Source organism: Staurois parvus, unplaced genomic scaffold (assembly GCF_062004578.1).
Source record: "Staurois parvus isolate SC_StPar_1 unplaced genomic scaffold, SC_StPar_1.0 ptg000287l, whole genome shotgun sequence".
NCBI lineage: Eukaryota > Metazoa > Chordata > Amphibia > Anura > Ranidae > Staurois > Staurois parvus.
Window position 1 is genome coordinate 30,479,174 of NW_028318083.1, and position 16,336 is coordinate 30,495,509.

General features: G+C 41.4%; 1 protein-coding gene across 2 annotated transcripts in view; it reads left to right on the top strand.

The window, feature by feature from the left end:
* The first annotated feature begins 419 nt into the window (after positions 1-419).
* Positions 420-16,336, top strand: part of MBP (myelin basic protein) — a 214,064-nt gene continuing 198,147 nt past the window's right edge. For both annotated transcript variants that reach the window (XM_089682358.1, XM_089682359.1), the window contains exon 1: positions 420-485. In XM_089682358.1, the coding sequence (XP_089538484.1) occupies positions 435-485 (51 nt within the window). In that variant the 5' untranslated portion in view covers positions 420-434. The remainder of the gene's footprint in view (positions 486-16,336) is intronic.

Here is a 16,336-nt window from a genome sequence, read left to right on the forward strand (position 1 = left end):
GTTTTGCTGGTCTTTTAACGTGACATTGGCAGGGAAATGACTAGAGGTTTTTTTTGTGAACTGTGAACAGTTGTATTAAAGTTCTATGGCCACGTCCCGAGTTTTCAGAAGCCAGTGGATTATTGAACCTGCTTGATTTTGCTCTAGGGTGAAATTATCCTTTAAAGTTTTATCTTTTATCGAACACCTTTTTAGAAGTCTGCATACTTTTGTTTGACATAGTATTTAACTGACCAAGAACTAAAAGCCCTGTATGAATAATATTCACCAGCATTTCCGTATGCCCTTGTACAATCAATGAACACTACTGTTTGCCCTCTTCTAAGAAAAAGGTGCAATGTTGCAACATTAGTATCCAAAATATGTGTTTGCATGTTATACTTATACTACTTTCCTCTTCCATGGAAAGGTCTTGAATTTGTTGGTGGAGCACCATGGGAAATCATGTTGGAAAAAGAGACCATAGTGATGAACAGCATGCTAAGGTAAGCTTAAATTTCACTACTCTTCCCTTAAGAATCTGAAAAACTGTAACGATCTAAGCATTTTGTAAACGTGGGCAATTATATACATTCAGGTTTTTTTAGCACCCACTCTCTACTTTTAGTTCCTAAATCCAGTGAAAAGGTCTGTGTTTCCAGCTACTGCAGCCATAATAAGCAGATCCAACTTCACCTCTTGTCTTCTGTAGAGGGGCAGAAGCGCACAAGGATATTTTTTTTCTATTTCACTAGAACGTAAAGAAGTTCTAAAGGCGGACGTTTTTTTTTTTTTTTACCGTAAAGAATTCTGTGCATTAGGGTAAAAAGCCTTCTGGGTGCAGGTCCCTTCCCCCCCCCCCCCCAGCCCTCCCCCTTTATACTTACCCAAGCCCAATCCAGCAATTTACATGAGAGTAGCACATCTCCCAGGTCTTTCTCTCCTCATTGGTTCGTGCTGCTGCCATTCACAAGGCTTGCTATTGTGAGCACTCAGCAGGGGGGAGGAGCCAGGACTGCTTGGGGGGGGGGGCCCAATTAGAAGAGGATCAGGGCTGCTCTGTGCCCAACCATTGTACAGAGCAGGTAAGTATAACATGTTTGTTATTTAACAAAAAAAACTAAAATTACGACCTTTAGAATCACTTTAATCTGTTTGGGATCTGCAATGTTTAGTCATTGTAATATTTTCATGGGTGTTTTTACAGCGCTAGGTGACAAGAAGAGAAATATTTGACAACTGTTTTCACAGGCTGTCATAGAGAAACAACTAGGAGTGGGAATTTGTCAAAAAATGGAATCTGCATTGTAGATTGTAGTATGTTTTAATAGTGCAGTCTTACTTCTCAAGGATTGGGTGCAAGTACTTTTTTTCACTTGCACTTTCTTCTTGTCAGAGAAGAAATGTCAGGCCATTTGCCATGAAGATTGACCTATCCCATGTTTAAGCTCAGGGATAATAATTGAAACTGGCTAAGCTACTGAAGGAGAGACCGATAACAAAGCCTCTAGGTTTTACTCATGCAATTCTTAGTGTCCAGGATTTATATAACACCAACAGCTCTTTACAGTACAGACAAGAGGGTTAAGAGGGCCTTGACTGTGACAGCTTAAAACCTAAAAGCAAGTGAAAAGTGATACAAAGGGTAATAACTATGTGGGGTGAGTGATGGAAGCTCAGTTAAGTGGGATAGGCTTCCCTGAAGAGATGGGTTTTCAGGGATCACATAAAGACAGACAACGTAGGAGATCGACACAGATATTGGGAGCTAAAGAGAGCTTCCGAGGATGGGCGAGGCTCTGGAGAAGTCTTGTAGGTGAGCATGGGAGGGGAGGGGGTAGATGAGATAGCTAGAGAGCAGGAGGTCTTGGGAAGAGCAAAGAGAATAATATGGGTGACATTTTGAGATGAGTGTGGTGATGCAAATCAGGGCAGAGTTGTAAATACAGTCATGGCCGAAATTGTTGGCACCCTTGATATTTTTCCTGAAAATCAAGTATTTCACACAAAAAAGGTATTGCATTAACACATGTTTTGCTATACACATGTTTATTCCCTTTGTATGTATTGGAACAAATATAAAACAGAGGCAGAAAAGCAAATATGACATAATGTCACACAAAACCCCAAAAATGGGCTGGACAAAAGTATTGGCACCCTTAACTTAATATTTGGTTGCACACCCTTTGGAAAACATAACTGAAATCAGTCGCTTCCTATAACCATCAATAAGCTTCTGACACCTCTCACCCGGAATTTTGGACCACTCTTCCTTTGCAAACAGCTCCAGGTCTCTCTTATTGGAAGGACACCTTTTCCCAACAGCAATTTTAAGATCTCTCCACAGGTGTTCAATGGGATTTAGATCTGGGCTCATTGCTGGCCACTTCAGAACTCTCCAGCGCTTCTTTGCCATCCATTTCTGAGTGCTTTTTGACGTATGTTTGGGGTCATTGTCCTGCTGGAAGACCCAGGATCTTGGACGCAAACCCAGCTTTCTGACACTGGGCCCTACAGTGCGACCCAAAATCCTTTGGTAATCCTCAGATTTCATGATGCCTTGCACACAGTCAAGGCACCCAGTGCCAGAGGCAGCAAAACAACCCCAAAACATCATTGAACCTCCACCATATTTTACCGTAGGTACTGTGTTTTGTTCTTTGTAGGCCTCATTCCGTTTTCGGTAAACAGTAGAATGATGTGCTTTACCGAAAAGCTCTATCTTGGTCTCATCTGTCCACAAGACGTTTTCCCAGAAGGCTTTTGGCTTACTCAAGTACATTTTGGCAAACTGTAGTCTTGCTTTTTTATGTCTCTGTGTCAGCAGTGGGGTCCTCCTGGGTCTCCTGCCATAGCGTTTCATTTCATTTAAATGTCGACGGATAGTTCGCGCTGACACTGATGCTCCCTGAGCCTGCAGGACAGCTTGAATGTCTTTGGAACATGTTTGGGGCTGCTTATCCACCATCCGGACTATTCTGCGTTGCAATCTTTCATCAATTTTCCTCATCCGTCCACGACCAGGGAGATTAGCTACAGTGCCATGGGTTGCAAACTTCTTGATAATGTTGCGCACTGTGGACAAAGGCAAATCTAGTTCTCTGGAGATGGACTTGTAACCTTGAGATTGTTGATATTTTGCCACAATTTTGGTTCTCAGGTCCTCAGACAGTTCTCGTCTCCTCTTTCTGTTGTCCATGCTTAGTGTGGCACAGACAGACACACAATGCAAAGGTTAAGTGAACGTCTCTCCTTTTTATCTGCTTTCAGGTGTGATTTCTATATTGCCCACACCTGTTACTTGCCCCAGGTGAGTTTACAGGAGCATCACATGCTTGTAACATTCTTATTTATCCGCAGTTGTGAAAGGGTGCCAATACTTTTGTCCAGCCCATTTTTGGAGGTTTGTGTGACATTATGTCGAATTTGCTTTCTTTCCTCCCTTTTTTTGTTTTGTCCCAATACACACAAAGGGAATAAACATGTGTATAGCAAAACATGTGTTAATGCAATACGTTTCGTGAGAAATACATGATTTCCTGGAGAAATATCAAGGGTGCCAACAATTTCGGCCATGACTGTAGCTTTGTATGTTGTTGGTACTTTGAATTTTGTTTGCTAGGTAAGCAGAAGCTAGTGAAGTGATTGGACAAGATGAATGCAGGACATTGAGCAGTTGGTGAGGAGGATGAGTCTGGCATTAGCATTCATGATAGACTGAGGGGGGATAGCCTGTGTAAAAGTAGAAGTCTTGGAGATGAGCTGGGAAGTCAAGAGATTTGGGTGTCATCAGCATAGATATGGTATTGAAAGCCATGACAGGCTATCAGCTGATCAAGGGAAGAGGTGTAGATCGAAAATAGAGTGGATCAGAGAACATAGGCTTGGCCCAATGGAAAGCGTAAGAGGAGAAGATGGAGTTATAGGTGACACTGAAAGAGCACTTAGAAAACCGTAAAGAGCAGAGTAGGCTAAGGGAATGGAATACTTTGAGGAGAAGCAGGTAGATAAAAGGCAAAAGAATGGTTTAATAGTATGAGTAGGGAATAGCGAGCATTGGTTTAAGCAGTTAGTAAGTCGTAAGAAAGATTTAAAAGGAAAGCTTCTGTGTAGAGTTGGGGGTTAAAGACAGACTGTAAAGGGTTGGGAGGCTGCAGTTCAGGCAGTTTTAGACTGTGTTCTAGGATTTTGGAGGTAAATCAGACAGAACCTTTGATGTGACTTTTTTTAATTCTGTTATTAGCGCAGAGATCAGTTAGCAAACAGGACAGTCTTCCAGCCTGACACTCAATCTAACACTTCTGCTAAGAAAGGGAGAGATTGAATTTAAAATTTAAATCATACCTGATAAAGCTATACTTTAACAGTTCAAAAGTTGTTTCCAGTTATTTCCGATGTCTATTGCAAATGGATACTCTTTGAGCTGCCTTTCTGTTTATGTGAAAGGAAAGAAGTAGGGCAGAAGAATGTCTGTACAGACAGGAAATCTTGAAAAAGAGAAAGTACCCTGTGTGATGTTCCCTGCTATAGTTGTCATCCAGCCAATGTTGCCAAACTCAAACAGACATGAGATTATTGCCCAGTCTGTGCAAAAAATGGCAACTCTCCTTTCTTATTTATGAGCAGCTTAAACAACTATGTATCTACAGATTTTGAAAGTGGCACATGACTGATTAGCCACTTTTTGCCATCAAATAAGTTTCACCATATTTGTCATGCTATGAAATCACACTCTGTGGGTACGTTTGCCTGCATGATTAATTAGTGGAGCCACATTCACTAATATGTAACCAATGTCTGGATTTCCAATTTTTCAGTGGGAAATCTAGGTCTCTGTAACATTTATAATATTTATGTTGCCTTCATAGCACCAATCATGTACATGTACAACTTCTAAAAGGGAATCCATATATTTTATTGTCAGTTTATCAATGTCTCTATTCACTGCACTTTTTTACGCACTGCAAATGACTTTGTTTTGAATTGTAAAGTCAAGTAGCACAGCTGATCACAGCTGACCTGATGTTGATTATGTTGATTATTCCGTTTTTTTATGTTTTTGAGGCAATTGCGCAGAACATCTCATAATTTTGAGGGCACGAGATCTCTAAAGGGATTTGATTAGGTGTGCATAAATGATTTTAAAAAGACCTCTAAACATATCAAAATGGCCCTCTCCTACAATAGAAATTATATTATACTCACCTCTCTGGCAGACCGTGTCTCCTACTTCCCCTGTGTTCTGTGTTTCAGCATTAGTCAGTCTGTTTGACATTCAACATTTCCTAAAGTGTTGGATGCTTATGTCACAAGATACATGTGGTGGTTTCTTCCTTCAAACTCTGTCAGACTTACTGTAGTAAAGACAGTAGTGGGGTCAAAGTAAGGAACCACCTAGGACAGTGGAGGATACAGGCAGGAAACATAAAAAAACCGACAGAGGCTGCAGTGCTGGAATTAAATAAAGGTAGGACACATGGACTGCCAGAGAACCGATTTATACTAGTTCTATTGCACAGGAGGGCAGATTTCATATGTTAAAAGACCTGACAGGGGTTCTTTTTAAACATAATTCTCTGTTAGCAGGAAGGGAAATTGACTTTTCTCTTTCTTTCATTGAAGGACAAGTGGAGATCTTTAGATCTTGACTATTGGGTTATAGCACCACTTGCTGGAGTAAAACGGTAGGCAAAAAACAAAAGCACAGCCTAGGGGTGGACCATGCTGTTGGCCACACCCCCCCATCTGCTAGAGCTGACTAAGATTTACTAAGTAGTAAGAATCTTAGAATTGCTTTGTGAATGTTGGTGATTTTCTCAGCCAGCTGGGTGCCAAACTGAGTATACCTGTATATAGTTTTGTGAAACGCATGCAGTTTCTCACCAGTCTGGCTACAACAACTCTACTCTTCAAAGGGACACATATGACCAGCTGGTGCTGACCACCCAGTTTCCTTGTTCCAGCCAGAGATCTCCCCCCCTAGCCTGGAGGTTTTGGCCACATTGAAAGCGAGGAACATTCTACAGAGGCTATCCCCCACTCCCTCCCAGGTGATATGTGCTTTTGTGTACTCTGCTGTACTGCGACCTGTTTGATTTCTTTTGGTGTTGCTCAAAGTAGAGGTGAAAGCGCATCCCTGTGTCCCAGGGCATGCAGGGTGCAGGCTTGTCCGAATACCAGTCCAGAAGGATAGTAAATATACAGAGGAAAGGAACGCTGCTACTCATTGGGTATGTAAGCCCTTGGTGGGTGGGGTGAAATGCATCAGTGTGTGTGGTTTACCCCCCCGGTCACATCAAGCCCGACTTTGAAATCGTGTGACTTACAGTGAAGTCGCACGATTTCAAAGTGTTGGGTGAAATGCCAATTTCAGATACGATTTTCAAGACATCTGACACTGATGTCTATGCAAATCGCACCAAAAGTAGTACATGTACTACTTTAGAAATTGGTGCTGTTCCGACCAAGTCGGAACTGCACCGATTTGACCACTCTAATTGCGGACAATAGGGTGCGACTTGACAGTTGCACCAGCTGCTGCCTGTGTGGTCATATTCTGAATGGGTAGCCAGGGCAGTCATATTGTGAGTGTGTGGGCAATGACACTCACCACTCTTCTACTGTTCTTGCGATGCAGGGGGCCTTCCTACTGGAGAGGACCCAGTACTCCTCAGCTCCTTTTTCTGTGTTCATTTAAGGACACAGCACCCTCCTTTCTGATTGTTAGGTCTGTAACTTGTGGTCCTGTATGTAATACTTTGTGATTAATTGAGCTGCCTTTAGCAAATGGAGAGAGCTTGTCTACCAACAGGAGCTACACCTAGGCTGTGTTTTATGTTTTGTGTCTACTGTTCTAATACTGCAGGTTGAAGTATAGTCCAACAGTCAAGATGTGCCCTTTAAAGAACGCAGGGAAAATAATTTTACAATAAGAACAAAAATAAATGTTTCCTACAAAAATGCAAGGTCTGCATATGTAGCACTGAGTTTTGGTGCTGATAACTTATGTGAATGTACATGCAGGCATTGAAGATGTCGGCATGTTTTATGGTGCTAGTTAAAGTGATACTAAACACACACTGTCTAATTTACATTGTCCATTCTCTTTCTGTATGTGCGTGATGACACTAATTATTTAAATAAAAAAACACCTAAGTACCTTTTTTCTAATCCATATACAGCTGTGACATGACCCATCTCTTTCCCAGTCTGTCTGCAGGGAAACAGTGACAGGAAGAGCTACTAATCCTCTGCTACTGGTCACATGTTCAAAATTAAATTAAAAAAAAACAGCTCACTAAAAACTGAGCATGTGCAGTAGCTGTCAACATTCACGAAATCTACAATATTGGACTGCGCCACAGATATAAATGCCAAGGGTTTCTAATTTAATGGGGAAGCAACTATTTTCTCTTTGTTGAACACCCAAAGAAACAATTGTGCAAAAAATTTTTCTAAACTGCGCTACCCAACACCCCACCAACCTGTCTTATTCAGACATAAAATATATATACCAAAAAATGTCAAGTGCTACAGTGCAAACAATGCGTCGGGAATCAACCTCAATAATTAACTCAAAGTGCTATGTGCAAACGTGGGGCCTATATGTGACGTCACCACGCACGGCAGGTTTGAGCTTGTGGCAGATTAGTGGCTGCCGGAGACGAGCCAATCCTGAGTTTTATGCTGTATACACTTGCGTCAGTGGCAACACTTGTCAATGTGAGTTGAATGTAATTGTTTTTACGAATAAATTGCTTTTAACGGTTTTACAATATGGGAGCTTCCCTTTTTTTTCCCTCCTTCTGGGGATTATATGAGTTAAGAGGAATGTCCAGTGGAAGGGGTGTCTGAGGAGGATTGTTACAACTACAGATTCATTCTCCCAGAGTCCGTGCGCTTATGCTGGTTTATCACATTACCAGCCTGGAGATCTGGTGAGTTTAATGCATCTGGTGGTGGAAGAGCACTCTTTGGTTGATATATGTTAAAAAAGACACATGAATCTAGAGATTGATTTTGTGGTGGACATTTATGCACATAGATTTATTGTTCTGCTAAATAATTGTCAGATGTTTTTTTAGTTATTTATTACCATATGAATTGGACATTTATTTCATGGCACAGTTGCACTTATTTTATATATTTTGCACATATATGAATTATTTATTTTATTGCACTATAGCACTTTTTTATATATTTATTTTGCACATAGATGTTTGCACATAGCACTTTGAGTTATGTATTGAGGTTAATTCCTGATGTATTGTTTGCACTGTAGCACTTTAATTTTTTTCGGTAATATGTTTTATGTCTGAATAAGACAGGTTGGTGAGGTGTTTGGTAACGCTGTTTAGAAAAATGTGTTTGCACAGCTGTCAACACTGGTCTGCAAAATCCCCAACTGCATAGGGGACATAAACTGAAGGTGGAGATGGAGAACAGCAGGATCAACCAGGTTTTTTGTAGAATACAGAAAACAAATCCCACAGTGACTGAGTGAGTATGAACAGCATGTAATTGAGCATTTATTGATAGCTTTTGATGATGTGGGTTTAGTGACACTTTAAGGTGATTGTTAGCTGATTTTATGCACTGACATGTTTTCTGAGTTCTGCTGAAGATACACATAAAAAATCTTTAAATATACATTGTTAATGACCAAATAAAAGTTCAGCACAGAGCTATATAAAATCTGTTATTATTCTATAACGATCTACTTCTGCTTTTTATGAGGTGACACTCCTCGTACAACTTGTTTAATGCACATGTGACATCTCTGCTTCCTGTATTACTAATTGTTGTATTAATTCATCCGTCTAGGCTTTTAGTCTCACTTTTTGCATAATCAGCTAAGCAGTTTTCCCTGCCAAACTTTGTTAGCTCACCCAGTGAAATGAGTGCAGGTGGAGCCGTTTTGCTTGGCTGCTCAATCAGTGGGCACTAGAAGCTTATCACAAACATTGTCATGCAGGTTAAGAACTATGGAGGCGGAATGTGTACATTATTGAAAGGTAACCTACACTCGGTAGGGTACATATTAGAGAGCTCTTTAGTTTGATATAAAAACCATTAAAAGTGCCATTATCTCAGTGTCTGTGTGACTCCTTAAATTATGGAATATTAGAATGAATAAAGCAAAGCATTGTACACAAACAAAAACAAATATTTACTATACGAAACACACAGATCCTACATTTTCTGGTTGGTAACTGCTATTTCAGTGCAGTTCACTTAAACATTATACCCAGTATAACAATGTTATCACTTTTTTCTAATAAGAAAGTTCAAACTGCAGTAATTAATAGCAACCAATTTTAATTCAGTTTGGCATAGTTCAGTGGTCTCCAAACTGTAGCCAGATGAGGCCCTCTACTTGTCTTTATCTGGCCCTTAAGACAATATTCTTCCCACTGACACCATTGATGGGGCACCATTTCTCCTAATGATACCAACAATGGGACAATATTCCTGTAACTAAAACCAAGGATGGGGCATTGTCTACTCCCACTGGCCACAGGCGGGCCCCCTGAAGCCAAAAGGACATAAACTTTGTTTAAAAGATTTGGAGACCCCTGCATTGTACAATGAATGCTGAAGATTTGTGGCATGGAAAAATGAGGCTCTATTCCGTTCTATAACAACGTCTAACCTTTAATTATGCAACAAAGCAATAAAAAATATAAAGACAGATTTCAGCTGGTCATATTGGCAATATGTTCAGATACAGCTGTGACAATGCAAGAACTGGACCAAAGAATGTTTATAGGATATAAAGTGGACCTGTCCGTAAACGTGTCTGCAAGAATAATATCTTGAAGTGTCACAATATACAGCAACAGGAACCTGACAGGGTGACTAACTAAAAAATAGAAATTTTTTGATTTCAGATAGGGCTATAAAGTATATCGCCCCTCATCCCCCTCTAACCCTTCCTCTTTCACTGGGCAGCCAAAACAGGTTGTACTGGTTACAGAGGCAGCCATGGACACCCAAAAGAGTGACCCAAGCAGACAGTGCCCTGGACACCTGTAAGAAGGAAATAAACAAGCCGAAGGACCCAGCTGATAACATCACAGGTCTGTGGGTTTTAAATTTCAGGTCCTGCCTCCTCATACTACAAGAGCTATCACTAAGTACTGGTGGTACTCTTCAGTGTCTCCTTTACCTGAATGTGAGTTAGGGAACTTAGATTGTAAGCTTCTTGAGGGCAGAGATTGATTTTAATGTATAATATATATATAAATTGACGGTGCTATACAAGTACCTGCAATAAATAAATGCACCTCCTTGCAGAGAAAGAAAGCAAAATCCACTGTGGACAATAGGTGAGGTAATCTTCATATAAATCTCCAGATAAAGCTCCTCCAAGTGAAAAAGACACTCATTGCTCCCACACCAGTGCCCAAATGAAACATCTACACAATCTGTACATGTGATGTCGCCACTTCACTCCACCATATACATCATCATCCACTCAGGGGAATCTAAAGCAAGCATGCATGATTATGATGAGTGGAGAGAAATTCGACCTTCATCTCCAGTGCCATTACGGGGATTGTGTGACTTGCCTGTGGTCCCAATCTGGTCAGACAGTAGGCATTGCTTGATAGCTGAATCCTGGGAAAGCCCACATTCAGGACAGGTAGCGACATTGGCCGGGTACAGGGGAAAAGGTTGGCAACAAGGAAATCCAAGATAATAGCAAATCTGGGCCAGGCAAGGAAACAATCATAAGCTATTATCATGGACTCCCTTGTTGCCAACCTTTTCCCCTGTACTCATGTTACTCTTTGGATTGCCCTCCTGGACTTTACCTTGAATAGCATACTGGACTACACTTGCGTACCACCTACCCTGACCCTGGAATTATCTATTTGATTATACTTCTTTGGTATCTGCCCTGACCTCAGAACTGTTTTTGACTATGCTTGCTTGCTACCTGTCCTGACTGTGGACTCTTCCAGGATTCCGCTACCAGCTGATGTCTACTGCCTAAAAAGCTTGGAACCAGAGGCAAGTCACATTGACATCCACTAGTAGTTGAATTCTGGGACATTCTAGAGACCTAAGAAGCTAATGAAGAACTCCGCACTGCATATTCTACCCATTACTGTTGGGTAGCCTAACCCTTTAATATAACACATTTCCCTTGAGATGATAATGATGCAGGATTTCCTCTGGAAAATAGTTGTCTTAGAGCAGCCTTTTCAACCATTTTAACACAGAGGAACCCTTGAAATAATTTTCCAGGCTCAGGGAACCCCTACTAATATTTACTATATTAAAGGTTCACAGTACACTAGTGTGATGGTCAGTTATAAGAATACTTCTTACATACAGTCAGGTCCATAAATATTGGGACATCGACACAATTCTAACATTTTTGGCTCTATACACCACCACAATGGATTTGAAATGAAACAAGATGTGCTTTAACTGCAGACTGTCAGCTTTAATTTGAGGGTATTTACATCCAAATCAGGTGAACGGTGTAGGAATTACAACAGTTTGCATATGTGCCTCCCACTTGTTAAGGGACCAAAAGTAATGGGACAATTGGCTTCTCAGCTGTTCCATGGCCAGGTGTGTGTTATTCCCTCATTATCCCAATTACAATGAGCAGATAAAAGGTCCAGAGTTAATTTCAAGTGTGCTATTTCCATTTGGAATCTGTTGCTGTCAACTCTCAAAATGAGATCCAAAGAGCTGTCACTATCAGTGAAGCAAGCCATCATTAGGCTGAAAAAAACAAAACAAACCCATCAGAGAAATAGCAAAAACATTAGGCATGGCCAAAACAACTGTTTGGAACATTCTTAAAAAGAAGGAACGCACCGGTGAGCTCAGCAACACCAAAAGACCCGGAAGACCACAGAAAACAACTGTGGTGGATGACTGAAGAATTCTTTCCCTGGTGAAGAAAACACCCTTCACAACAGTTGGCCAGATCAAGAACACTCTCCAGGAGGTATGTGTATGTGTGTCAAAGTCAACAATCAAGAGAAGACTTCACCAGAGTGAATACAGAGGGTTCACCACAAGATGGAAACCATTGGTGAGCCTCAAAAACAGGAAGGCCAGATTAGAGTTTGCCAAACGACATCTAAAAAAAGCCTTCACAGTTCTGGAACAACATCCTACAGACAGATGAGACCAAGATCAACTTGTACCAGAGTGATGGGAAGAGAAGAGTATGGAGAAGGAAAGGAACTGCTCATGATTCTAAGCATACCACCTCATCAGTGAAGCATGGTGGTGGTAGTGTCATGGCGTAGGCATGTATGGCTGCCAATGGAACTGGTTCTCTTGTATTTATTGATGATGTGACTGCTGACAAAAGCAGCAGGATGAATTCTGAAGTGTTTTGGGCAATATTATCTGCTCATATTCAGCCAAATGCTTCACAACTCATTGGACGCCGCTTCACAGTGCAGATGGACAATGACCCAAAGCATACTGCAAAAGCAACCAAAGAGTTTTTTAAGGGAAAGAAGTGGAATGTTATGCAATGGCCAAGTCAATCACCTGACCTGAATCCGATTGAGCATGCATTTCACTTGCTGAAGACAAAACTGAAGGGAAAATGCCCCAAGAACAAGCAGGAACTGAAGACAGTTGCAGTAGAGGCCTGGCAGAGCATCACCAGGGATGAAACCCAGCATCTGGTGATGTCTATGCGTTCCAGACTTCAGGCTGTAATCGACTGCAAAGGATTTGCAACCAAGTATTAAAAAATGAAAGTTTGATTTATGATTATTATTCTGTCCCATTACTTTTGGTCCCTTAACAAGTGGGAGGCACATATTCAAACTGTTGTAATTCCTACACCGTTCACCTGATTTGGATGTAAATACCCTTAAATTAAAGCTGACAGTCTACAGTTAAAGCACATCTTGTTTGTTTCATTTCAAATCCATTGTGGTGGTGTATAGAGCCAAACATTTTAGAATTGTCGATGTCCCAATATTTATGGACCTGACTGTATGTGGTCATTGGGAAAACTCTCCTGCTTACAGATAGCTAAAAAGATCATTGTTCATAGAGCTAAAAATGGCAGAAGTTGCTTACTGGTCAGGGACCCCCTACCAACCCTGAAGGAACTCTAGGGTTTGCATGGAACCCCAGTTGAGAGAGGCTGTCTTAGAGGTTAGTGGTCCCCTTAATGATCACATCTGACTTTGCTTGGGTTTTCATTCATCCATTTGGCTGATTTTGCTGCCTCACAACACAGTGACATTTCTAGGCCCAAATCATACATTTGGTAACATGCCTGCCTATATATGTGAGTTATATATTTCGGCAAGAAGCGTTCGCTAATGCACATGTCCATAAAATGTGTCCAGTCAGCTTGTGTTTATCTAATACACATGGGGTCTGTGAACCCATGTAGGTGCACTGACCCTAATTTGAGTTAATTCAGTAGGCTTGGTCTTTAACAAATGGTGTGAATTCTTTTATGAATGGTCCTTTAAAGTTTACATATACTCAGATGGTATCAGTGCTATGTTGAAGCTGAACTTCAAGCACATTCCTCAATGGCCACAAAGGGTATAAATCTGATTTGTGAGCTTCAAATGCTCTTGCAAATTCAGATATTACATTGTAAAAGTAGAAGTGACGTAGCATCATCACTGTGCGGCATAGCAGCCTACAGTGTCTCCAGCTGTCTCTCCCAGAGCAAAAAAAAGCTCTACCCTTTGGCCTGGCTAGCTCAGTTGGTAGAGCATGAGACTCTTAATCTCAGGGTGGTGGGTTTAAGCCCCGTGTTGGGTGTATGACATTGTAAAGTTTTGGGTGGAGATTATTTGTCCAGGAGAGAGAACTGATGACACTGTGGACTGCTTCAGTGAGTCATCCCAGCATGGCTACACTCATCTAGCTGCGGCAGCTGCTCTCTGTTTATTGAAGGCACATATCTCTTTCAAATTACATTGTGAGTGTAATATTTGTATTTATTAATAAAGGAAAATAATCAGTGAGCACTATGACGGTTCTTCTTTTTAGTTGAGCTTGAGGTCAAGAACCTATGTGAATCACTAAATATGAAGAGGGGCTGCTGGGGAGTGAAATCCTGAAAGGAATACTGTGTGCAGATAAAATCCATCTAGTAGAATTAGGGATTCTGTGTCCTATGTGAGTTCGACCTTTTGTAGTGAAGGTCAAACTACAAAGTCAGAGTACACCTTTGGGGGACCCATCTTGTGTTCAACTTATTGTGGCTTTTCACCCAGAGCACTGGTTATGATTATGGTGATTGTGATAATTTTTCACCATTTATTTTGCATGTTACTCTATTTATTGTGTCATCGTCACAAACTACCAAACATAACTTCATATACCGTAAATAAGGGGTGTCCAAATTGTGGCCGACATGCCAGATGTGGCCTCTTGCTTACCTTAATTCGGTCCATGGGGCACTATTCGTTCCACCGATACGAGGCACTATTCCTTCCATTGTAACCAAAGACAAAGCACTGTTCTTCCCACTGACACCAACAATGGGGCACTATTCCTCCCACTGACCCCAATGCTCCCACTGACCTCCAAGCCTATGGCATTGTTTAGTCCCACCGATGTCGGGGCATTTTCTACTCCTACTGGCCACAGTCCAGCCTCCTTAAAGTTTGAAGGGCACTAAATTGGCCTTTTGTTTCAAAAGTATGGAGACCCCCGATCTAGTGGCACAGATTAGGTTCACTTCTGCAGGGAATCGAGGGATGTCAGGTTTCATCTATGCTTTTTGTACCTTCAGGCTGCCCTTAGTGACCTCTAGAGAAAGAAGGGAGCCACACAGACACTATGGACTTTTTAGTTTTCACTTTTATTTTTAATTTTTCCAACTGAATTCTAATTAGAATATGTACTCTGCTGGAATATGGTAATGTATAGCTAAATGCAAAACCCATGAAGTTTTATGCTGTATGTGTCTCTGTTCAGGAGGTTCACCTTCTCTGTGTGTCCTGTTTACCTTCATCACTGAGAGTGTAAGTGATGTAAGTGATGAAAGAAAATTTTGGGTTTTACCCGTAACAGGTATAGAGGGGAAATAGTTCTGTTGACACTGGTAACAACCAGAATTCCTTTTCACTCCCTGTTTTGGCTTCGGGACAGGAAGTTGAACCAGGGATTCCTTTTCACTCCCTGTTTTGGCTATGGGACAGGAAGTAAAAGGGATATCCCCCCCTCCCAAGGCGACATGTAAAAAAACTGAGCTGCGTTATAACCCTCCTTTGCACCATCCACAATCCACAACATATGTTTCTCCAGGTACCCCACCCCACTTGTTTTGACTTCTGTTTTTTTTTTTTTCCCTAAGAGGTTTATTAATGGAAACAGGAGTATAACCATACAATATAGCAGACTCACAGAGTCCATGTACAAGTGTCAAAGCATAAAGATACATATTATACATTTATAAAGTCTGCGCACAAACTCAAGAAGGAACTAGTAATCAGGCGGTCAAAGAATAGCAGCAGTAAACCGAATGTAGTCAACCAAATTAAAACGAATAGTGGTATCCCATCAGAAACTCACATATACAGGACACAGGTTGATGTTACGGAGTAGAGTCACTGGCAGGAGAAATTCCGAAGAGGGAGAAAGAGATAAAAGGAGTGGAAGGTGGGGAGGGAGGGGAAGAGGAGGGTAGGGGAACGAAGGACAAGGTGTAGGGTTGAGGGTAGGGACTTGGGGTAGGAGTTACCATCTTGTTCTTTCTCCTACCCCCTGAATTTAGAAAACGGGTCAGTCCAGTTGAGTTTCAGAGTCTAAGAAGAGGGCTTCAAAGAATGCGGCAGTGATAGACCATGTGGACCCACTGCACCAGCCTGCCCCCTACTTTTGTGGGCACAGATCTTGATAAGCTGTAGCTGTTTTAAAGTGAGTCCAATAATAAAAAGTAGAAGAAATTTAGAGTCGTTTTTGCGAGATCGCAATAACTTCTCTATCTCTTCCATTTTGTCTATTCTTCGTAACCATTCCTCTATTGTTGGAGTGTTAATGGAGCACCAGTGGCAGGGAATACAGTATTTTGCTGCCATGTTCATTTACCTCTTTAGGGATTTACTGTAGATTTTCCTAGGAATAGAAGTGTAGTGCAGGAAGTATTGTGCCGGTGAGAATTCTAGTTCTGTTGCCGTGACAGTGGCTATAATTCTGTGCACTTTTTCCCAGAAGGGCTGCACTTTGAAGTACAACCACTAGACATGAAGTGTAGTTCCTTCCTCTTGCCTGCATCTCCAACAGAGATTAGATACAGTGGGGTAACACTTGTGGAGGAGCGATGGAGTCCTGTACTGACGCATGTAGATCTTATAGCTGCATTCTTGCGGGGCTATGTTCAGGGAGCCTTTGT